Source organism: Columba livia, chromosome 2, assembly GCF_036013475.1.
Source record: "Columba livia isolate bColLiv1 breed racing homer chromosome 2, bColLiv1.pat.W.v2, whole genome shotgun sequence".
Classification (NCBI taxonomy): Eukaryota; Metazoa; Chordata; class Aves; order Columbiformes; family Columbidae; genus Columba; species Columba livia.
In genome coordinates this window covers 87,983,812-88,006,150 of record NC_088603.1, presented here as the reverse complement: position 1 = coordinate 88,006,150, position 22,339 = coordinate 87,983,812, and the positions used below count along the sequence as shown (strand labels likewise).

Genomic DNA, 22,339 nt, shown 5'->3' with positions numbered 1-22,339 from the left:
GTATGATGATGGCTACAGCTGCAGCTCCTGTGAAACAGCCGCCATGGCTGTGCCCATGGGCCCATGGTCTGACCCAGCCTCAGCCTCTCACCTTCACCTGGCTTCCCAGCCCTCCCTGGACTTCACCCTGGACCTGGCCCACTCTCTGCTCCCTCATGGACATGTCACAGTACCATGGGCTGGGCTGGTGACCTGGGCCCTTGGTGGCCACCCCAGGCCTGTCCCGCTCACCTGGCCATGGGGATGGCCCCTGCCCTGCTGGCAGCCCCAGCTTGAGGGTCCCTTTCTCGCAGGAGCAGCTCCCTGACACCTACAGCTTGTCTTCTGCAAAACATCTTAATGAGGGAGTTTGTGTCCTGTGGCTGGTGAAGCAGCAGGGCCTGAGTGAATGGTGCTCTCATTCTACTTGTGTGTTTTGGTTTTCTGGTTTTGATATTGACTTCTGGCGTCACCAGCCTTGAAATTTCACCTACAGGACCATGAAGATAAAAAGCCTTATGGTGCTGTGCTTAGGGATTTGAAAAAAAAATATTTTCTGCAAGAAAAAAAAAGAGGCATAGATGAACGTTGCTAGCAACGGGGAGCCCTTTAGGAGGCTGTTAATGAACAGGCGAGATGAGATAAGATCTCAGCTGTGGCTTAAAGCCTGTACTAGCCAGGAGTGAAAGCAAAAGCAGCAGTTAGATATGTAAAAAAATGACAAAAATTGTGATATGTAGGAGACTTCTAAATGTCAGAAAGAATCCTTATCTATTTTTTTTTGTCAAGGCTGATGGCAGCATTTTGGAAGTATTCCAGGAAAAATGCTTCCTAACAAAGGAAGGGCCTGCCTGCACATAGAAAGAGTATAAACAAAAGATGCCACTTTGATGGTTTTGTATTTGAAAAGAAATAGAGTGATGTACTCAACAGCTTTGTAAGCAATCAAGTCATATAAAAATGTTTTCCAGTTTCTATCAGGGAACGGGTTTAGGTTAAATAATTTTCCAAAAGCAGTGGATTTCAGTATGATGTTTGGTGCGATGATGGTGGACATTCTGATTAAAATACTGACACCCATCAAAAGAGCACAGTCTGATGGATTTTGAGTCAGGTATCTGGAAATTGTCAGTGGAGATATTTGATAAAGTGGCATGTGTGTCATATTCTGCAAGAACCAGTTCTCATTCTTTATGCTGTCTTGTGTTCTTTAATAATGATCTAAGAGATACATGAAGATAATCACAGACAATCATTTTTGCAGAAAAGCCAAATGATAATCTGAGAGTAAATACAGAAACACAGAATGCTTAATAAACTATATTCATCAAGACAAGGTGCACCTTTGTAATAACTGTCTGGAAAGATGTAATTGTGAAAGCAAATGGTAAGGGTCATAGCTAGAACACTGGAAGGCTGCAACTTTGAAAAATATTTTGGAGGAACAGCAGCCAGGGGACTCCAGAGACATTTCAGCAGCGTATTGAGGTGAACAGGGCAGAAGGCTACGTGTGTCTTTATGTACTGGAGCACAGTGTCAAGATCTGTGTCAAATGAATGTTGAAAAAATGATTGAGGGTTGTTGAGAGTTTAGAGAAGAGAGTGTAGAAAATACTTAGCAGCAGGAAATTTATGGAGCTATGTCTGTTTACTTGATGGAAAAGAAAATTAAGCTATCTGATCAGTATTTAACTTTACAGGGAAGAGAGTGTGGGCATTAATCTTGAGCTGAGAAAGATATAATAGAACCAAGACTTCAAGTAAGAAATACAGAACACATTTTAAACAGTTTTTAACAGTTCATCTGATTAACCACTAGAACAAACAGCTTAGGAGTTGATGAATTCTCCATCTCTTGATGTCTCTGTAATCAAGACTGAATACCTTTCTTGGTGTGTATGAGTAAAATGCAAATTATTAGTCTCAGTAGAAGTAATCAGGTTGGTGGAGAATACTAACATAGGCTAAAATTAAGGGGATAATAGTGCCTAATTGGTAAAAATCATCTCCCCTCCCAGTTAGGAGTCCAAGTTAGCTTTAAGAAAAAACAGTCTACAGCTGCTTATCCTCGTAGGTGTATTTAAGAGAATATACTTGAGATCTGGGTAAAAAGTACCATAATTTGCAAAGCAAGTACCCTGTTGATCACCATCTCTGTCAGCCACATGGCTGAGTCATCGTTGCATGATCAGGAATCCTAAGACTTCTTTCTTGTAGGTTATTTCTTGGTACATTTCAAGGGGAGCTAAAAATCTTATTTTATCCATGTTTATTTGTAAATTTCATTGTTAAGGTGGATGTGTGTTTAGGCTAATGGCTTCTAGAGCTCTTACTGCTGACTTGTTGACCTAATTTGTCAAACTTGCTAAATAGTTGATTAAATACATGCCACAGCAATCTGAAAACAAAACTAACCACAGAAAAGTAGAATTCAATATTCAGTGCCCTAAATGACATTTTAAGGGACAAAAATATCCCTATATAGGATTATAGAGACTAAAATGTCCATCTGTCACTTAATTGATCTACATATATGTAGTTATTCTGGAGGCTTCTTCAGTATCAGAAGCTCAACAAGGAAGATAGACATCTCTTCCAGTAAGACCAAAATCTGGAGCTGCATTTCCCTCCATAGACAAAGTGGGAGGGGTAGGGGGGAAGAAGGAGAGAAAAAAAGGGAGACTTGCCCCCTATAGGAATTCAGTATCAGATTCTGTGAATTGCCTCAAAGGACAGCTTTTTTCCATTGAGAGTAAGGCACTGAACTAATTTTAATGTAGTGAGCCTTACCAGAATACTTTTGTTTCTCCATGATGACATTCTGTTGTCTATATTATTCAAGTGATCAGACTAGATAGAGGAATATTTGGCCTATAGATCTATAAATTATTTGAATTACTTATGCTTTGGTAAAGAAAAGAGTTGATAGTCATGTAGTCCTGTACAAATGAGTGAATCACATTTGGTAGTTTACATAACAAAACAGGAATGAGCAGATAAATAAAGCATTATTGCCTCAGGCCCAGAAGACTTTGATTTGTGAAATATTCACTTAAGAAAATGTACTGTACCAAGCATTTCAAGGTATTTTGCTTGCTTACTGCGTAACAACAGCATGACCTCCACTGTGCAAGATACTGCAAATGCAGTTGCCACCTTGCAAAAACTGGCGCAGTGCTATGATCTTTAACTGAGATACGCTAGCTTACCCTAGCTAAACAAACATCCAGAGTTTATCAAGCTTTAAGGGGAGTGATGAGTAACTGGATATGACTGCTAAAGTCATCTGTAGAATTCAGGAAAACTTCTGACAAGGAAATCAGCGTGGATGTGAGCGTTTGAGAGAGCAGGAACTCGGGTAAGAGTTTGACAGACACCACTGAAAATCCTCAGAGAATCCAAGGAGGATGACTACTTGCTAGACCTATACTGGGATCCAGATGGACAAGTTCTGAGAAGAAATGAGTGCTTAAACTACAGTATTGCAAGACACTATAATATTATATTCAGTGTGGATTGTGTGCTCTGTCTTTTAGCCTCAGGAAATAAAGGTCTTAGCTACAAGTAAGCAGAAAGCACAGCCCCAGAGGTGTGCCTGTGCATGAATCACACATACTGGCTGTGAGGTCATATTGGTGATACTCAATGAAAGACATTTCTCAGGTGATTTTCGTTATTTCCACAGCACAGCAGCTTCTCTTCTGCCAGAAACGGGTACTGTTATTTTTAGTCTGAAGACTTTTAAATGCTGCAACTTGACCTGCATTCAGAATTATTTTGGCTTTTTTTTTTTTTAAGGACTGTTTTTGGAGAGTTGCTTCTCTGCCTACTACAAATAGACAAGTGTTTTGTCTCAAAGTCAGTGCCTTGTATGTCAGTTCATCTAGGTTTTGATGTGTAGATTTGACGTCTTTTTGAGAAAATACTACAGAATATATTCTCAAATAAAAAGCCACCATAAGCAGCAGTCTTGATTCACTTTGTTCTTGATACTTCCCCAGTCTGCAGAAATTTCAGTGCATATCATCAAGCACTACAGTCTGATTAGTAATTGATTTTGTTCCTTCCACTATGCTCTTTTTAGCCACCAGAGATGACAAAACATGAAGGAAGAGGTATTCTTAAATGCTTTGCATTTCTTAGGATCTTTAGCAGAAGGAAAGGGAACAATGTATTAGTCACCATCTTGTATTTAGCTGACATGACCAGCAGAGCCATGGTGTTGAGACTCCGTTTCTTTCACAGTTGTCTTTTAGTGAAAGAAACTAAAATTAACAATCTGTGTGAAATATGTGACTTGATGACAAATTATCACACAAGTGGTCACTTCAGGACTGAAAGGTGAGCACTCGCAGCCTCTGTGATGGAGAGGGTGGCTGAGGCATTTAGGTGGAGCTGGGCACAGGAGGATGTTTGTCAGGTGTTTCACCCATTCGGGTTCTCTAAAGCCACCTCTGCTTGTAACCTTCTCTTCTGCACAGTGGAAATGGAGGAATGAAAACATTTGGAGGCAGGTTCTGGTGTGGTGAACAGTTTTACAAGGGTGTTTAGGCAGAATGGAATAGTGGTCTGGCCTGGCGACAAAAAGCACCTACAAAATGAGGACATTCTCTTTTCCCTTTCTTCTTATGATTTTTTAGCTTGTAGTTGACTTCATGCTGCTTCCTATGAAAACTTTTTCTATTCCTTTTTCTGCAGCTTTCTTGAAAACTTTTGTTCCTTTTCTCTTTGACCTTTGCCCAGTCTCTCTGGGTTTCTGGGAGCACAGTGGGGTAAAATTGGAGCTAAGAGCACTCACCTCTTTGTTATCTATTTAATGATAACTTTTTTAAAAAAGTTGACTGGTCTGTCCATCACAAAACAGCAAATTTCTGTTGGATAAAGAGCAACTTGCAAGAGTAAGCTTTCATTATAGGAAAAAAAATCCATTGGTTTTGCAGGCATTTTTTATAAGTTAGCAAAATACCTCCACCAAGGGTGAGTGGACTACATTAGAAATGAAAATACATTGTCCTCTTGGATGTGTACTTGCTAAAATGCCTAAACATACTAAATTAATCTTATATTTAAGAAATGAAGTCACATTAACATTTTGGGGAAAAGTCAGTTGTATATATTCTTTTCAGTTACAATGTGTCAAATCTGAGATCCTAGCAGTAGGAAAACAATACATCTTTTTTGTTCTTGCCTTCTTTGGTCAGTCTAGAGACAGGTATGCTTTGTCTTGAACATATATTTCACAACTTGTCTTACTGTTTATGTTGTATGCCTTTGTATGCAAAATAAGGAGCAGTCCATGGGTATGTGAATCAAAATTATTTTTAGATCTCACCAAAGTGCAAAAAAAAAAAGGAAAGAAAAAAGAATGAAAATTATTGGTTCGATATTACTTAGCAACAAAGCAAGATTCTGTCTGGATTCACTGAAATAGAATTTTTTTACAAAGTATGCAGGATCAGTTTCACAGGGCCTCGTGCAAGTTAATGCTATACTTACAGGTACACAAATGCTGTAAGAAATGGGAAGTCTTCATAATATATGACAGGGATAGGCAGCTGAGGTAGCTGCAAGTATCAAAGAATCCATAGCGTGTTATTACAATGCTCTGCTCAAGGTCATTAGAGCTCAACAGGAATAATTCTCCTAGGCAGAGCACTGGAGTAATAGTTACACTCCCGGTACCTTCACGAACAGAAGAGCAAACTCTGCAAAGACACACATTGTGAAGCAAAGAAAATGCATCACTGTAGCACCTGCAGACCATGCACATTTGGAGGTTGTCATCTTTTCTGGCATAGCTGTTTCCATCTCTGACTCCATTGTGGGCTTTTACAGTTGTCTTCACCCTCCTCTCTGGTTCAGGGTTCTGGGTTTTGTGCTCAGCCAGCATTATCGTCTCTGCTCTGTATACAAGAAAATTCCTGTTTTGAGGTGGAGTATGATCAAAGCAGGAAGGGGTTTTTTTTGCAGAGTTCTAGCTATTCTCTTGTAGATCCAGTTTTCCAGAGAACTAGGAACAAAATGAAAAGCTGTCACAGGTGAAATTGCAAAATTAAAATATACTGGTGTAAAAGAGCTTCACAAGGAGAAGACCATGATTATAATATGAACAAAAGATAAGGAAAAATATATAGGTTTTTTAAAAAAATTCCAGTTCCTTTTAGGCTAATATTTTAAAAAAACTTTAGTTTGTCAAATGCCATATTAAAATAATGGGAGAGTACATATCAAAATAGTCTGCAGAAGTCCAACATTTTCAATATATTCTGTGTCTTGATTTTATATTTTCATTTGCAGTCCCACAACAGCTAAAACTAGCACTAACCTTTTAAACTTCATTTAGAAATGATTCAACCTATTCTTGCCTGAATTGGACTGCATTTCCCTGAAATCCTCTGAACAATCCTTGCAGTTCTTGCTTTATTTGCTAATCTGTATTTCCTGCATTGTACTCAGATATTGAATAGATTACTGTATGTAACTTTTTCAGATGTTAAGTTTAGCTTAAGCTTTCTCTAATATACACAAAACCTTGAGGAAGTTAGATATGTGCGTATATCTTTTGTCATGTTCTTCAAGGAACACATTAATTTTGGAGGCCATACCAAGCAAATGCCTGAGTGCGAGTATTATTGAAATGTTCTAGGTAATAGACTGTAGTGTATGCCTTGCTTCCATGCTAATTTTTTTCTCCTTAAAGAAATTGTTGACATTTCATTTCAAATTTTAGGAGCGTCTTCTACTTTCTTTACTGCCTGCTCACATTGCCATGGAAATGAAAGCAGAGATCATTCAGAGGTTGCAAGGTCCCAAGGCAGGCCAGCTGGAAAACACCAACAACTTCCACAATCTCTATGTCAAAAGGCACACCAATGTCAGGTATTGTACTGTAATAAAATGTATCAACAACATTCAGAAAAATTTTGAAAACAAAGTTTTAAGAGAGCAATTAAGAAAATAATTGTTTTTTTAACAACTTAATGTTTAGTATCCGTTAATTTCATCAAATGCTAACGATTCAATGTTGTAGAAGAGCAACAGAAGTGATAGTTGTTTAGAAAAAGCCATGCATTAACAGACTTTCTTCATATTGTCTTAATTTTTCAGGTTCAAGTACCAAATCCTGCTTTCATGTATACTAGTCAAAATTGTAATTCATGACAGTTATATTATTCTGAATTTGTAATTTTCTAAACTGGAGCAATTTCTTAGGTTTTATGTAATGTAAGTAGAGGCAGCTGTATCATATATGTATTTACACAGTACCTGAGATAAAATGTTCTGCTGACAAATCTAATTATTTATTAATTATAAATTTCTGGAAGTTTGAAAAAAAATTCATTATTTATTTCAAATATTCTTTCATGTTTACGAGTTGCTTTGCCTGTTTTTCTGATTAGACGAGTTTATTTGAATGACATTCTTAGAAATTATTATTTTAAAACAAGTAGGGTAGGACTTTTGAGGAAGTTCATTTTCACTTGCAAACACAAATACTTATTCCTTTGCCTGATTCTATCAGTTGGTCAAGTTGTTGTGGTGAATAGAAACATAGTGTATGGCTTGAATATCTTAGCAACTGAACTTGAATTTCATAGTCTGAGTAACAATTGAACAAATACTTCCATGCTGCATATCACTGACAGGTACATCCAGATAGAAAATACCTACAATGATAAAAGTTATTAAACAATTTCTGATAATAAACATGTTTATTGAAATAATTCCCATTATTGCCAATTTGTTAGTAGAAAAATATTTATTTTTTTTTAATACACGGTACCAAATATAGGTGTAGAATGCCTATAAATACCTATAAATATAGGTATACCTGAAAAGGTAATACCTGTGAAGGTAATACCTATAAAGGTAAATATAGGCGTATATTAACTGTAAAGGTAATGCTTACAAAGATAAATGTAGGTTTACTTATAAGTATAGCTATATTTATTGCCCTACATTTAGCAGTGGCTGTTTTGGGTATGGGCATACTTCTGTGAAGTCCAGAATACTTATTTTCAGGTTTTACCGTTGACTGATAAATCTGAGTTCTGCAGAAGGCAACTGTTCATTCCTATTGTAGCATCTTGTACGCTGATATCGTGGGATTCACTCGTCTGGCCAGTGACTGCTCACCAGGGGAACTGGTGCACATGCTGAATGAGCTGTTCGGCAAGTTTGATCAGATTGCAAAGGTGGGTTTCTACTGGGCTGCTACTGTGGATTTAAATAAGTAAGTCATCTTTAAAATACTATTTCTTCTTGAGGCCTCTTCTACCTCCAGGCAGCATTTCTGAGGCTTTGGCAAGAAGATTAGACTTCAAATGTGTGAAGAAAAAAAATCTGGCTCTGGTCTGAGTGCAACAGTGTGTTTCTGCCAGTGTTAAAATCTGTGAAAAACAAGATAGCTCCTTGTAACAGGACCAATAGAGACAGTTTATGGAGCCCGATAAAGCTTAATGGCAGATGAACAGCTTTTAAAATAGATTTTTTTACAATAACAAGGATTAAGAAACTCAAGATATAAAACTGATGCAGTCAGTTTTCTGGTCTACGAAAAAGTATTTAAGAGACTGGAGGACAAGAGAGGCAATATTGTTTGAAGCGATTTTAATTTCTGACCACAGTCTCTTGATTACTCAAGAAAAGACTCAAATACAGTCAGATTTAGATGTCATTTTTATAAGAATTACATTAAACTTCATGCTGTGTGCAAAGGTGAAATAGAAACACTAAAACAGATACAAATTTTCTGTGTTTTTTATTAGTTCAAAAACTATGGTTCAGTATTGGTTAAAAAACACCAAACTTTAGATTAGATTGCCTTAGAGTACAAAAGACAGAAATAAGATTATGATTGCTTGTTTCATGTAATATTGTATAGTCCCTCTTCAAAGATGTGAATGTGGAATTTTGATTCCATATTTCAAACAAAAATGCTTTATTTACATTGAGTACATGATACCTGGGCTCATTTCTTTAATCTAAGGTGTGAGCAACACTGCGGATGTTTTGCAGTGAACTTACTTCCTAGTTTTGCCCATTAAGGACCATAACAGATGGAAGAATCATCTGAACAAAACTCTCTGACAGCACTTCTTTTTTAGCAAGCAAAATCCTTCTCTGCTGAAATAACCTTAAGTAGAATGATTTTCCTAATGTCATTTAAGTCAGTCTTTGTAACATTAATCTTCTTTTATGTAATTTGAAAGTGATGGTCTCACCTTGCTTTTTCTTCCAGGAAAACGAATGTATGAGAATTAAAATCCTAGGTGACTGCTATTACTGTGTTTCTGGACTACCTATTTCTCTTCAAAATCATGCCAAGAATTGTGTGAAAATGGGACTGGACATGTGTGAAGCCATTAAGTAAGTGCTGAACTTTTTGGTAAATATTCAATAATAAAAATTCTGCCATTTTCTGTCTGTAGCTATGCTACTGGTTGAAATTTTCAGACCTGCAGTAGTTGGTGTGTTTCACTGCAAGGTTGAGCATGGTTATCTTAATCTCAGACTCAGCAAATAAATGTTTTAAGATGTTGGTTTTTGCCAGTCTATCTCATCACTACATCATAAAGATGATTAAGGACCTGGAACATTGCTCAACTGAGAAAAGGCTGAAAGAGCTGGGACTGTTCAACCTGGATAAGAGAAAGCTGACAGGGAAAAATCTCATCAATGCATTTAAATACCTGAAGGGAGAGTGAAAAGAAAATTGAGCCAGTCTCTTTGGTGGTGCCCAGTGACAGGACAAGAGATGACAGGTACAAACTCAAATACAGGAGGTTCCATCTGAACATCAGCAAACACTTTTTTCACTGTGAGGGTGACTGAGCACTGGCGCAGGTTGTCCAGAGAGATTGTGGAGTTACCAGCCTTGGTGATACTCAAAATCCAACTAGTATGGCCCTAGGCAACCTGCTGGCCCTGTTTTGAGCAGGAGTTGGACTAGACAATCTCCAGATATCCCTTCTGACCTCAACTATTCTGTGAATCTGTGATTATGAGGTGACTATTCCAACAGATATCACTTAGGTCTTAGAAGCTTTGGTTTTTGCTACGTCATGATGCTGCCACGCACCTATTAGTCAAATGGCTCTGTGAGAGGCCGGAGCTTCTGGCTCCTGCTGCGTTTGGAGTTCAGCGGTGGTCAGAAGCAGCTGCTCCTCCACAATTAAGATGCCTCAAGCCCTGATACCGAGCCTGTCTACCAAAGACATTTCTAACGACTTACAGATTACGAGGCTGAGAGGCCTACTTCCTGTGTTGTTAAATAAGTAAATAAATATGGCTGTCTTACTAGACCCCAGATTTAGGTTTAGTTTCAACTTTTTTGTAATTATTTTTTTAGGTCAGGACTTTCTGAAAAGTTTTGTGAGTTAACACATTAAGGCATTATTGAGAATTCTGTGCTAAGCAGCAGTATTTTGGATTTTTGAGTTACTGTATTTGTCCCTTATTTCTTTCCCATAATCATTGTGCTTGTGCTGTCTTTGAAGCAGAAAACTGAACAAGGTATTTGCGAATCCTGATGAGATTGCTTCTGAAACAGCAGTTGTAGCTTATTTCAAGTAACTCATGTAATAACAGGAGGCTTGATATGATTGTGAAGGAGGAAAAAAAGGGTTGTATCTGATGGGTTAATACTTGTAGGCATCTGAGGATACAACTATGGGCATACTTGAGGAATCCTCTAGTTTATTACTTGAAAAGTAGATTGGGAAGAGATTATAGGCAACTTGAGCAGTTCTGAAGATGATGGGACTTCAAAGAAGTCTTGCAAAAGGGCAGCTTTGCTCTGTCTCTTCTCTTCACCTGACTGCTGTCTGAACTCTCAGTGCAGAATAGAAGTAACTCTTCCGTAAGCTACCTGCCCCGAATGAGTTCTGCCACCAAAGCTGGACTTAATTCAGTATGAGGGTATTTATATTTAAACCTAGTTTGGATGTCTGCATGTAATGCTGAAGGGTCTTAAACCTGCCTATCAAGAAACTTCAGCTCAGTATTGCAGTTTATTTGTTAAGCAACAATCTGATTCTGTTAGCTTATTTAGAAAACATTTTGTAAGGAAAGGTCAAGTAAAAAAAACTTCCACCTCTTTTTTTTTGTTTGTTTGTTTTTTTTTAACCAAAGTCAGATCATTCATCTTCTGTAGTTCATTCCTGAAGTTCTTTTTAGCTTTTAAGACTTAAAGGACTGTAAATGGTTACTTATAGCAGTTATCATTAATGGGGACAAGTAACTTTTCCACAGAAAAGCTGAGTTTCCTTTGAGTAAAATTACATGCATCAAGGTGAGCTACATTTTTCAAAAATATATATCATGGGAAGGTCTGGATATTTGGTAGTCACCTGTGTGATTTTTTTCTTTTTTTTTTTTTAATTGGACTTTGGTTTTAAACCTTGGTATGCTCTTCTGCAAGTCTCATTTCCAAGTTTGATGTTTTTGCCCAAATCACATTTACCACTGTCCAGGTAGCAAAGTAAGAAATTACCTCAATCTTGTGAGGTGTATGTGTGGTGTGCACCTTATAATGAAATGGATAGTTATGTTGAATAGTCACATTGTCTCAATGATTAACTAAACAGGCATACAAAAGTGGTTCCTCACATCCTTAAATAGTATCCTCATATGTGTGTAACTGTTGTCATAAGAGAGTTTTGGCTTTCGCTTGCCTGGTCTTGTAATTCAATCCTGGATAATTAGTGTATGGGTACACTGATTAATGCAAATTTGCTTCTTTTCCTTTTGAAGTATTCATGGAAAAGGTGCATTATTTGTGGAAACTAGGATTTTGATCTCCTTGATTTAGGGTTCTTTAGTAGAACTAAACTCAGTGAAGGAATCAGGTTGCTGCATTTTCTAAAATGTTTTTACTTCATCCAGGTATGGTTATACCTTACAATGTGTGCAAATAAATCTATTTTTTAAATGGTTCTTAGAGTACTTCTCCTTGCCAAGCATTAAAATCTACAGATTTGGTTATTTCCTCAGTTGCTTTCACTGGATGCTTTCTCTTTTTCATTTAGATATACTAGAACATGACTATCATCAAACCAACTGCTTCTCTAGCAGATTAGGAACTAAAGCTAACATCCCTTTGGTAGAGCAGTAGGTGAAACAATGTCTGTCCCTAAGTCCTGACTCCTCACCTTGGTTGGCTTAAAAATGTTGAGTTTTTTCCACAACCTTTCAGTGAGAATGAGAGCTTTCTGGTTGACATTTCTAAAGGTCTGTGTGCTGTGTGATAAATGTGAGTTAAAAGCATTTGCATAAAGTTCCTGGTCGACCTGTTGCTTTTTTACTTAAGAGAAAAAAAGTACAGAAGGTCACAGGCTGGTGGAAAAACAATGCTAAGCTCAAGCCATGAATTGCGCTTCATGAAGAACTGAAAGTCTAATTTTACACATCACATTGCAGTGCTTTACTTGAGCTTGGAGAGCAATCTGTAGTTCCTCATACTTCAGAATTTCTCGATGTTCTTTGAAATAACTTTCTTCTCAAGCTGCTATGAAGTATGTTCATTGTTAATGCTGGATGATAAGATCATCCTTGATAAGAGCAGCCTTATAGACTAGAAAATTATCTGACTTACTGTAGTCAGAATCCACAGCACTTCTGTAGACAGATGCTTGATTGTCACAACCTGTTTACGCCTCTGTAAGAAGTGAGAAATCTGTACCCTGTGTTTTCAAATGCTTTCAAAGTATTATGTCAAGTGTTGCAGCCTGGAAGTGAATAAAAAATGCTGATCATTAATCAACTCCATATTTTCTTGTGTGATTGCTGCATCTTTTTGTGGAAGCATCTCCTGAAATACTTCTGTGGCCTATATAACTATAAGTAGTAATACTTTCGCTTTTGGACGTGTGTCACTGAATATAAGTTTGACTCGCTCTGTCTAAAATATCTTTTTTTGTCAGATACAAGTTTTTGTTATATTCAGTCACTGAGGTGCAAACTGACCCCTCAGTGCATAAGGTACTGGAATAAAGCGGTTTGCTGTTTAAATTAATGGTTCTGTATAGATTTTACCACCTGAATATGATTTCAGTTCCAGTTCTCTTTGAAGAAAAAAGGGAAAATTCTACCAAATAGCCAGGAGACCTGTAGTACAAAGCCTCATTCAGTATTGTTTCCTAATGATGTGTAGCTTCATTTTGAGAAATTGAGCCTCACTACACTATGGATTGTTTCCATTTAAACATGTTAGTAGTCCCATTACACAGAGTCACAGAATCACAGAATGTTAGGGATTGGAAGGGACCTCGAAAGATCATCTAGTCCAATCGATTAATTGCTTTGCTTCTCTGCTCTATGTCAGAACAAATCTAATGTTTCTTATAGTCTACAGCCTGCGGGACCAGGAGTAGAATGCTCACCTTATCAAGCCGTAGACGCCACTGCTGCCTGTGATATTGAGAGCTGGCTACCTTAACTGGCTGCTTTAAAGCTAGAGCTTATCTGTTAAGGAAAAAAACACTTTTCTGTTTGGTGATTTCCTAATTTACATGTTTCTGAGCCACACATTCTCAAAGTCTGTCTTTGATTTGGTAGCTTGAAATGAGTTCCATTTCAGCGGAAAGTGAAATAAACTGTTGGACGAGGTGGTTATGCCAATTTGAAAGCTAGATACTAAATAAAATATACATATATTTTTAGGTATTATTTAATTTTTGTAGGTCTGAACTAAAAGGGAACTATGCTTTTAAAGCTGGGAATTTTCAGGGTACTGACTACCTGCAAGCTAACCATACCTGTGAAAAACATAGAATCTTTATAAACTTGAAATCCAGGCTGCAGTAGGAAAAATGCAGTCGTGATGAGTAGTTTGACTGCCCAGCCAGGATGGGCACACACACTGTGATGTGCTGAGGGAAACTGAGGAGACTGTGGGAGCAGAAAATTAAATAAATAGTAGTGGAAAGTTTCAGATATGCTTGGGTAGGCAAGACAAGTATCCTATGGGGATGTGAGCAACTATGGTCTTAGACACATTCAGTGTCTGCATCATCAGTGTTCAGGGAACACAGGAGAGGAGTACTAAACCCTAATTTGGTCCAGAGTAACACTTCTAATTTAAAATCTTCTGTGGTTTCTTTAATTTGTGAGACAGAAGAGAAGATTCAGTTCTGGCACATATTCTACTTGCTCTTCTCTTAACTCCTGAGAGCTTATTATAAAGCAGTATTTATGGCTTGCTCTGCAGAATATGGCAGGGCAGCCTTTCAACAAGCACTTCTAGAGGATAAATGTTCCTCTTCCACTTTGCCCAGTTTTGTGAAACACTTTTATTTTCCAAATTATTAAGCTTATGTCATATTCCTTGTGCAGAGCAAAGTGGTGTTTGTCATTTGCCAACTGCTTACAAAGACCATTTGCAAGCAGTTCATTTTCAAGTGTGTCAGCTGCATAAGAGCAGTGTAAAATGTCAAAGTGAAAGGACATACCAATGAACACCTGATAGAGACTGAAGGAATTAAAAGAGTTCTCTGCTCTTTTTGCTAACTTCAAAACACAGTTTAACAAATTACTTTCAGTCATGCTTCTGTTATTTTCATTTCATAAAATGTAGGATTTAGCATATCAAATTGAGCCTATTAAGCTCTATGTCCCCTTTAAACAAACAAACAAACAAAAAGGATAAACAGGACATTTTAATTCTGTAATTCAGAAGGTACAGAGCTGATCATTCTCATCATTGAGACTGAAGATTTTGCTAGAATTATGAACCTGACTCACAGACAGGAGACATTTAGGTTTCTTATTTTCTGTATTTGTTCCTTCCATCAACATCCTGAATTCCTCCAAGAAAAATGGATGTACATGTTCCTTATTACTGGTTAGGTTTAGGTGCACATGAGTTGGGGCTTAAATACATACGTCCAGTTATGATCTTCCCATCTTTTAGAACAGTGTAAGCCTGTAGACATCTGAATTCATTTTATAACTCTTTACATATGTCATTAGGTACCCATATGACATATGTCTGAAAATGTTCTGGTTGTTTGACTCTAGTCACCCACCTGTGATTCAGAAGAGCCTCTTCTGGAAAGATTAATGCCTATCGTATGTGTAGGGCTTTTCTGAGATTTGGGTTGGAGTGAACAGATACTTCAACTCTGGCTTAAGTCCCTGGAAAGGTCAAAGGTTTAGATGTGGTCTGGACAGTGAGGGTGGCCTCTCATTCTTTGTATAATGATCTAGTAGGTACAGTGTTCACCAACCACGTGGAAGACTGTTGAGCTTGTTTTCTCCACAGCTTGAATGGCACTGAGCCCATAACCCCAAAAAGTGTATGAGCCACTGGCCTGTAGAATATCCTGAGGTGCTGTGCTTTTTGTCCTTCTGCTCAAAGCAGAACCATTTGCAAGCAGGTGTGCAAGAGTGATGGGACCTGACAGAAGCCAGATATGTGAAGATCTCAAACACAGATAATAGACTCTTCAGATAGAAGGGCATGTAACTAGTTCCAGACATCCAAAATATGTTTGTTGGACTGTTGCTGCGTTTAAAGCCATATCAAAGGCTGCCCACAGAACAAAAAGAGTCCCTAGGTTCTGCCATGACACTGAACATTTCCACTTCTTAGTTGAGCCCTCCCAAATAATTTCAGATGAGTAAAAAATGGGAACTCATAAATGGACTAGGGGAGTAATATTTACTACAAAGTTGCAAATATAGATTATGGGAAAGGTAATATATGAAAATAGTCTTGGCATAAAAAGAATGGCAGCAATGTTAAAGAGAAATAAATATTATCACTGTTGTTACTGATAATTTGACTGGTAAATTAAAAGAAAACGAAAGCCCTGTTAAGTATACCAACATAGGTTTTCTTCTCAACTACAGGAAAGTGAGAGATGCAACTGGAGTTGATATCAACATGCGCGTAGGAGTGCACTCTGGGAACGTGCTTTGTGGGGTTATTGGGCTACAGAAGTGGCAGTACGATGTGTGGTCGCATGATGTTACTCTGGCAAACCATATGGAAGCTGGAGGAGTCCCGGGGTAAGAGGCTTCTCTGTTAACCTTTGGACATGTGGATTTCTGTATCATGGAGAAATGCATAGCTACCATGTCTTCAGCCATCTGCCTTCATGGAGAAGCCTGAATTAATTCTTAGTGCTGTCTTTAGGAAAAAAAACCAAACAAACATGGGCACTCAGTATTTCCTGTGATTTAAGGAGCATTTTTTTTGTGAATGGAAAACTTTAGATTTATGTCCATTAGAACTTCTAAGAGTGAAACTAGAGGGTATGTAATTGAAGCGATCAGTGTATGAAAAGTATATCCAAAAGCTAGTAAAAAAGGTTGATCAGGTTCAAATTATGCTTTTGATCGGTATTTGTGATTCTGTCATTCTTTTAAAATATAATTTCAGCCGTGTTCACATCACCTCAGTCACCTTGGCACATTTGAATGGAGCTTACAAAGTGGAAGATGGGGATGGAGATGTGAGGGACCCATATCTGAAAGAGCATAATGTTAAGACTTACTTTGTAATCAATCCTAAGGTTAGTAGTACTTTTATTTTGTGGCCAGTCACAGTTATTTTTGAGCAGGAGTACTAATCTCTTTATTGAATAATTCACTACTATAAGGTATTGATCAGAGTTATTACTGATGCCTACAAATACATAGTGTTAGCTTTGCAAATATTTCTCGCTCTTCAGAAATAAGTCTCTGATATTTCCCAGCAATATCATTAAGAATTGCAGGTTCTTAGCATCTCCCCATTTTTAAGTTCCTAAGCACACAGATATGTGGTACCAGATGACAAATTACTGCTTCAAAAGGTTTGTGAACACCAAGGCTGATATCACTGTTTTTCCTCTATAAACCAGGGAGAGAAGCGAAGCCCTCAGCACCACATTAGACCTCGACATACTCTTGATGGAGCCAAAATGAGAGCTTCTGTCCGCATGACCCGGTACCTGGAATCTTGGGGAGCCGCCAAGCCATTTGCACATTTGCACCACAGGGACAGCATGACCACTGAAAACGGCAAGATTAGCACAACAGTAGGGGCCTACTTATGTCATTTCATACAATTTATCAATATTTGAAAGGAAAAAGGTGCTCACTGCTAAATACGTGGTTATTTCTGACAGAAATGATATACACATATTTGTACATAAAGCTAGTGAAGGTGCTGGGAGCTTTTCCATTTGCATATGACCTTTGGATTAGACTCTAAAGAGCCATGTCTTGTTATAAGTTTATCTCTAAATTATAAGGAGTCAAATGTACTCACTAAAACACACAATTTGACCCTCTGAGCCTGAGCACCAGGCAGAGCACATGGAGTGGCTTCTGTTCACCTCGTGAAAAGACATTTTGAACATAAAGCCGGACTGCAACACCTTTGGGAAGGCACAGCTTTGGTACAGAGACATTACCTGAGACTTATTGGCTATTTAGCCACATTGTCCATTTGGAACATGGTGAAAGCAGGAGCAAAGGCTGTGAAGTTAGAATATCCCTGTGGTATCTGGAGTGGACTTCATTAGAAGAGTTCTCTGGGAACCAAACCCATACTCATGTAACATTTAGCTTTTGAAGTTGCATTAACCAGTCATCTGCTATGGCAGATGCCTTGAGTTTCCCAATACTATAGTGCAATGTTACATCTCTTACACTGAACAGAAAAGATTTCTTTTTAATTTTGCTAACACTATTTTACTGATGCCAGTTAGATGCTATCAGTCTGCATCTTGTACATTGCATTATCTTCTACTTCTGGAAAGTGAAAACATGAAGGGAAATTCTCATAGTTTTCAACATTGGCATTCATTTTGTTCCTGTTGTATATGAGAACATATGATTGAGGAGCCTAGCCCATCTTGTTCAATAAATGCAGTGTATCAGAATGTGGATTGCGATGTGTTCATTACAGAAAGTACCCAGCCATCTCTATTCATCACAAAATAAATGTGGTTGTGATGGCCGTTGTTGCTTATCAATAAAAAATGACCATTGCCTGTATTTGGCCACTCAAATTTGTTTTTTCAAAAACACTTAACACTGTTTTTTATCAAACTGGCAGGACTTTGGGCAACATTAAAACTGGTGACTTTGAAGCATTGACTTTCCAGTAGAGCAAAACATTCTTGGATTCAAACTGTTGTATTAGTTATTTAGTGTTTATAATGATAGATCAGTTTGTCTCCAGGTCACTCCATCTTCTCTCTTGGCTGTATTTCTCTTTTAGACAGTTTTAATCTAATGCTAAAAGCATTTGTATTGGAAACTTTTCTTCTTACTTTGTTTTCTGTACTATTTTTAAAGCAATTTAATTTTGTCAAAGCCTATTATAGTTCATAGGTATTTTCTTTTGTTTTTTAGGATGTTCCCATGGGGCAGTATCATTTTCAGCGTTGCAGAGAGAGGTAAAATTATTTTTAAAAATCACTTATTCATATAAATCCACATTAATACATACACATTTTTATATATATATGTAAGGCATGCTTTCAAAATACTGGGGCCATTTCTCACCCAATCTTCTTACATAGAGAAGGCTGTTTAGCCTGGAGAAAAGGAGGCTGAGGGGAGACCTTATTGCTGTATATAACTACCTGAGAGGAGGTTGTAGCATGGAGGGTGTCGGTCTCTTCTCCCAAGTAGCAAGTGATAGGACGAGAGGAAATGGCCTCAAGTTGTGCCAGGGGAGGTTTAGATTGGATATTAGGAAAAAAATTCTTCATGGAAAGTGTTGTCAGGCATTGGAACAGGCTGCCCAGGGAAGTGGTGGAGTCACCGTTCCTGAAGGTGTTAGAGATGCATAGATGAGGTTCTTAGGGACATGGTTTAGTGCCAGTGTTAGGTTAACAGTTGGGCTTGATCTGGACGGTCTGTTTCAACCAAAATGATTCTGTGGTTCTTTGAAAGAGACTTCGCAGACATGTCACTTATGAATTGCGAATATACCTCCTGCTAACAAATAGCATTTTTCTGAATTAGTGTGTGTTGATGGGGTACTATTCATTTCTCCTAACAACCTAATTACTCTTGTCAGTGGGGAGAATATTATAGACATGAAAACTGAGAGGAGGCACAGAGGGGTAAGAAAAGGAAAGACAGTAAGGGCTGTTAATAATTTGTGTTACAACAACTAATAATATGTACTAAAAGAGACTTTTTATATATTTTATTAATTGCTTTTAATTTGCATTGTGTTTTATTATTTCAAAGTCTGTAGTATGTTTGCACCAGTAAACATTTCAAATGTATTTTGTAGTCTTCCACAAAGCTCCCGCTACATAAAATGTTTGCAAAATCAGAATAGCTTTGAGTTTTTGTTCTCCTTCTTGGTACTTCAATGACTGGGGCAAGATGGTGAAAAATGGAAACAGGGTTCAACTGATCACTTCTTTAAAAACACCCAGAATTTGTAAATCAAGGAAATAAAGATGTCTGTTTAAAAAACAAGCTTAGGACTGTCAGAAACCTGGATTGGGTAATTTTTATTTTAACGACATGATTACACTTGAGATAAATTATAAATATAATATAAATATAAATTATAAATAACATCACCAATACCATAAAATAGCTTGAAAGAACTGTTTAAAATTTGTATTTTTATTGTCTTTGGTTATGCAAACGTGTCATCTCTCTGTTCCTTCGCTATCTGTTCTTGGTAAATGTCTCCTCAACAAATCACAGGTTACTGGAGAGCTATGTAATTACCTAAAATGTAGCTAAATTCCAGAAGATGAACAAGCTTTGACTGAATATGCACGGTATTAATAAAAACAGTACCTGATTTTAACTGAGCATTTACATTTGGACAACACGTCAAAAGGACTTCTATCAGACATATGGGAAAAAGAAAGATCATTGGACTGTGGTATTTGCAAATAATGCAGTTCTTTAAGATTCTGAGATGTTCTTGCTTTTGTGTTTCCAAATTTCTCTCTAAAATAGGTCCAAAAGGTACAAATGTTACCAAGTGTCTTGATACCATCTTATGGAAGGAGTTTCTGGAAACCCTTGGTGGAGTGTGATGCCCATAGTGAGGCGTATAACTAGGATTCTAGATAAGCTGGTTAGTCATTCCCACAGGAGAGAGCTGAAATGATAGTAAGCACCTTGAAAATCAGTATTTTATCAGAATATGAAAATGTGGGATTTGAAGCTTGATTGTAGGCTTCTGTTTGTGGCAGTGTTAGCTCTTATCTAGTTACATGATAGTCTTACATTGTTAGGGATCTGCCAAGAGGATTAAGTGTGATTAGATCGTGTCTCTCCTCATTTGTCTAGTTATTTCTTCTAGGCAGATTATTTTGTGTGTGAAAAATAAGGTGTAAATACTTTCTTACCTAAATTCTGTTGCATTGAATAGGCATAAAATCAGTTTGGTTGTTTAAAGTTAATGTAAATACACTAATGTAATCTCTGAATGACTTTGAATTCTGCAACAGGTTATCAGTTTTGGGGAAATAACCCACAACCACGATGTCGAAGAAAATCCATGTTACCTTTGGCAGGGTTCAGTTTGTAGGTTAAGAAAATTTTGACAAGGAAATAGTAGATTTTAAGAACTGACTGTTGACTCCTCACAAAACACTGTCATTAAGTTACCTTGAATTTAAGTTTTCAAGAGACAGAGACATAATCTGGCAATATTTGAAATATTCCATTTTCAAGGAGAGTGCAACTGCGGAAAGGACTGATGATGTTTGCAATAACATATGTTAGCAAATACAAACCCATTCTGATGATCCTCTGCTGGGTTCACGCTGAGCCAAATGAAAATATCCTTTCATTTTTCCATTGCAGTTGTGTTAAAAGTTGTAAATAAAGAAACATGACATATGTTTGAAACTAACTTCAGACTTAATGCTCAGTTTTCTGATCAAAAGTAATCAAATATTTCCAAGAAAAGAAGAGTTAGCAGGCTTTTGGTAGATAATACTTATTATGCCTCAGTGCACTAGCACATTATTGCTCGTCATACAATTCTGACATGGATTTTTAAAAATAACTACAAGAAACATGAATGCTTTGTGAATTTGAGCATATTGCCTTTCTTTTTCATGAATACATAAGACTACGGAAGACCTTCCTTCAACCAGAATCTCTTGAACTTTCTTGGTGTTTTTATTTGTTTGTTTGTTTTTATTAAATGTCCTCTTATGTTTGTTTTCTAAGTGCTCCCTAATAGCCAAGCTCTAGGTTTATGTGTTTTTGTGTTTCCAAATTTCTCTCTAAAATAGGTCCAAAAGGTACAAATGTTACCATGTGTCTTGATACCATCTTATGGAAGGAGTTTCTGGAAACCCTTGTGTTTGTTTTCTAAGTGCTCCCTGATAGCCAAGCTCTAGGTTTATGTGTGTGTCAGACTCTGTAGCTTATGCTGGTTTTGTTAAGAGTTTGTTATGAGGCTCAGCATGCCAGAAGCCTGTAGCTGCTATTGAATCATAAATGGTGAAGAATTGTTATTATCCTCACAAGTTTATGCCAACTATCACCTCATTGTTTAAAGTTAATGTTTATTAACAATGTAATGATTTTCATTCCGCATTTTTCATTCCAGAACAAAATCACAGAAAAGGAGGTTTGAGGAGGAACTGAATGAGAGGATGATCCAGGCCATTGATGGAATCAATGCTCAAAAGTATGCTTTCATCTTCTGTTGTCTCCTTCCTTCAATTTTGATGTAAAACTGCAACAGAAGGTAGTGTTTACTCTTTCACTTTCTCACAGGTATCCAGCAGTCTGAAATCAGTAAAGGTGTCACTAATACTGGCATAGGAAGCTCTGCACATTGTGAAGTATAGTAACATTTACAGCTGTGTGGGATAAGACAGTGCCTGTGAATCATGGTGTGACAGAGGTTTTGGCTTGTCTTGATCTTCATGGTAGAGGGATTTTTGCTCTGTATCTGTTCATGTCTCTACATTCATAGCCTTAACTCTATCAGAGTTATCTGAGATGGGAGAAGTAAGACATAGGTAATAGCCGGCTCGGGAATCAGAATGATGTGAAAATTGGTACTTCACAATTGTCACAGAAACATCTCAAAATTAGAAACTTTCCCTAAAATAATAGTTTAATATCTCTTTGTTTCAACTGATTGTTTGATTCTTAGAGAAGGCTACGCTGGATGGCGTATTGAAATTATTGGGGGAGGCAATGTGCATGTATTTTTTCTGTGTGCTAGCAAGAGCTGGAGGCAGTATTGATGTTCTCCGTTTGCTGGTGAATAGATAAGACTGAGTGAAAAATCAATACAAGTCCAAAGTAAGCGTTCAGGTTTCTTACATTTATCTGATGAAGTAAGGGAATTACCCTTCAAAAATGTGGACAGTAATTGTGATAAATTACATGTTTCCCCCCCTACTTCTGTTAC

The 22,339-nt window shown here is 37.4% G+C and overlaps 1 protein-coding gene across 2 annotated transcripts in view; it reads left to right on the top strand.

Moving 5' to 3' along the window:
- Positions 1-22,339, top strand: part of ADCY2 (adenylate cyclase 2) — a 225,488-nt gene that overhangs the window by 135,135 nt on the left and 68,014 nt on the right. For both annotated transcript variants that reach the window (XM_065052707.1, XM_065052706.1), the window contains 8 exons: positions 6,710-6,858; positions 8,063-8,174; positions 9,221-9,348; positions 15,832-15,990; positions 16,364-16,496; positions 16,827-17,003; positions 18,328-18,371; positions 21,524-21,604. In XM_065052707.1, coding sequence (XP_064908779.1) covers positions 6,710-6,858; positions 8,063-8,174; positions 9,221-9,348; positions 15,832-15,990; positions 16,364-16,496; positions 16,827-17,003; positions 18,328-18,371; positions 21,524-21,604 — 983 coding nt within the window. The remainder of the gene's footprint in view (positions 1-6,709; positions 6,859-8,062; positions 8,175-9,220; positions 9,349-15,831; positions 15,991-16,363; positions 16,497-16,826; positions 17,004-18,327; positions 18,372-21,523; positions 21,605-22,339) is intronic.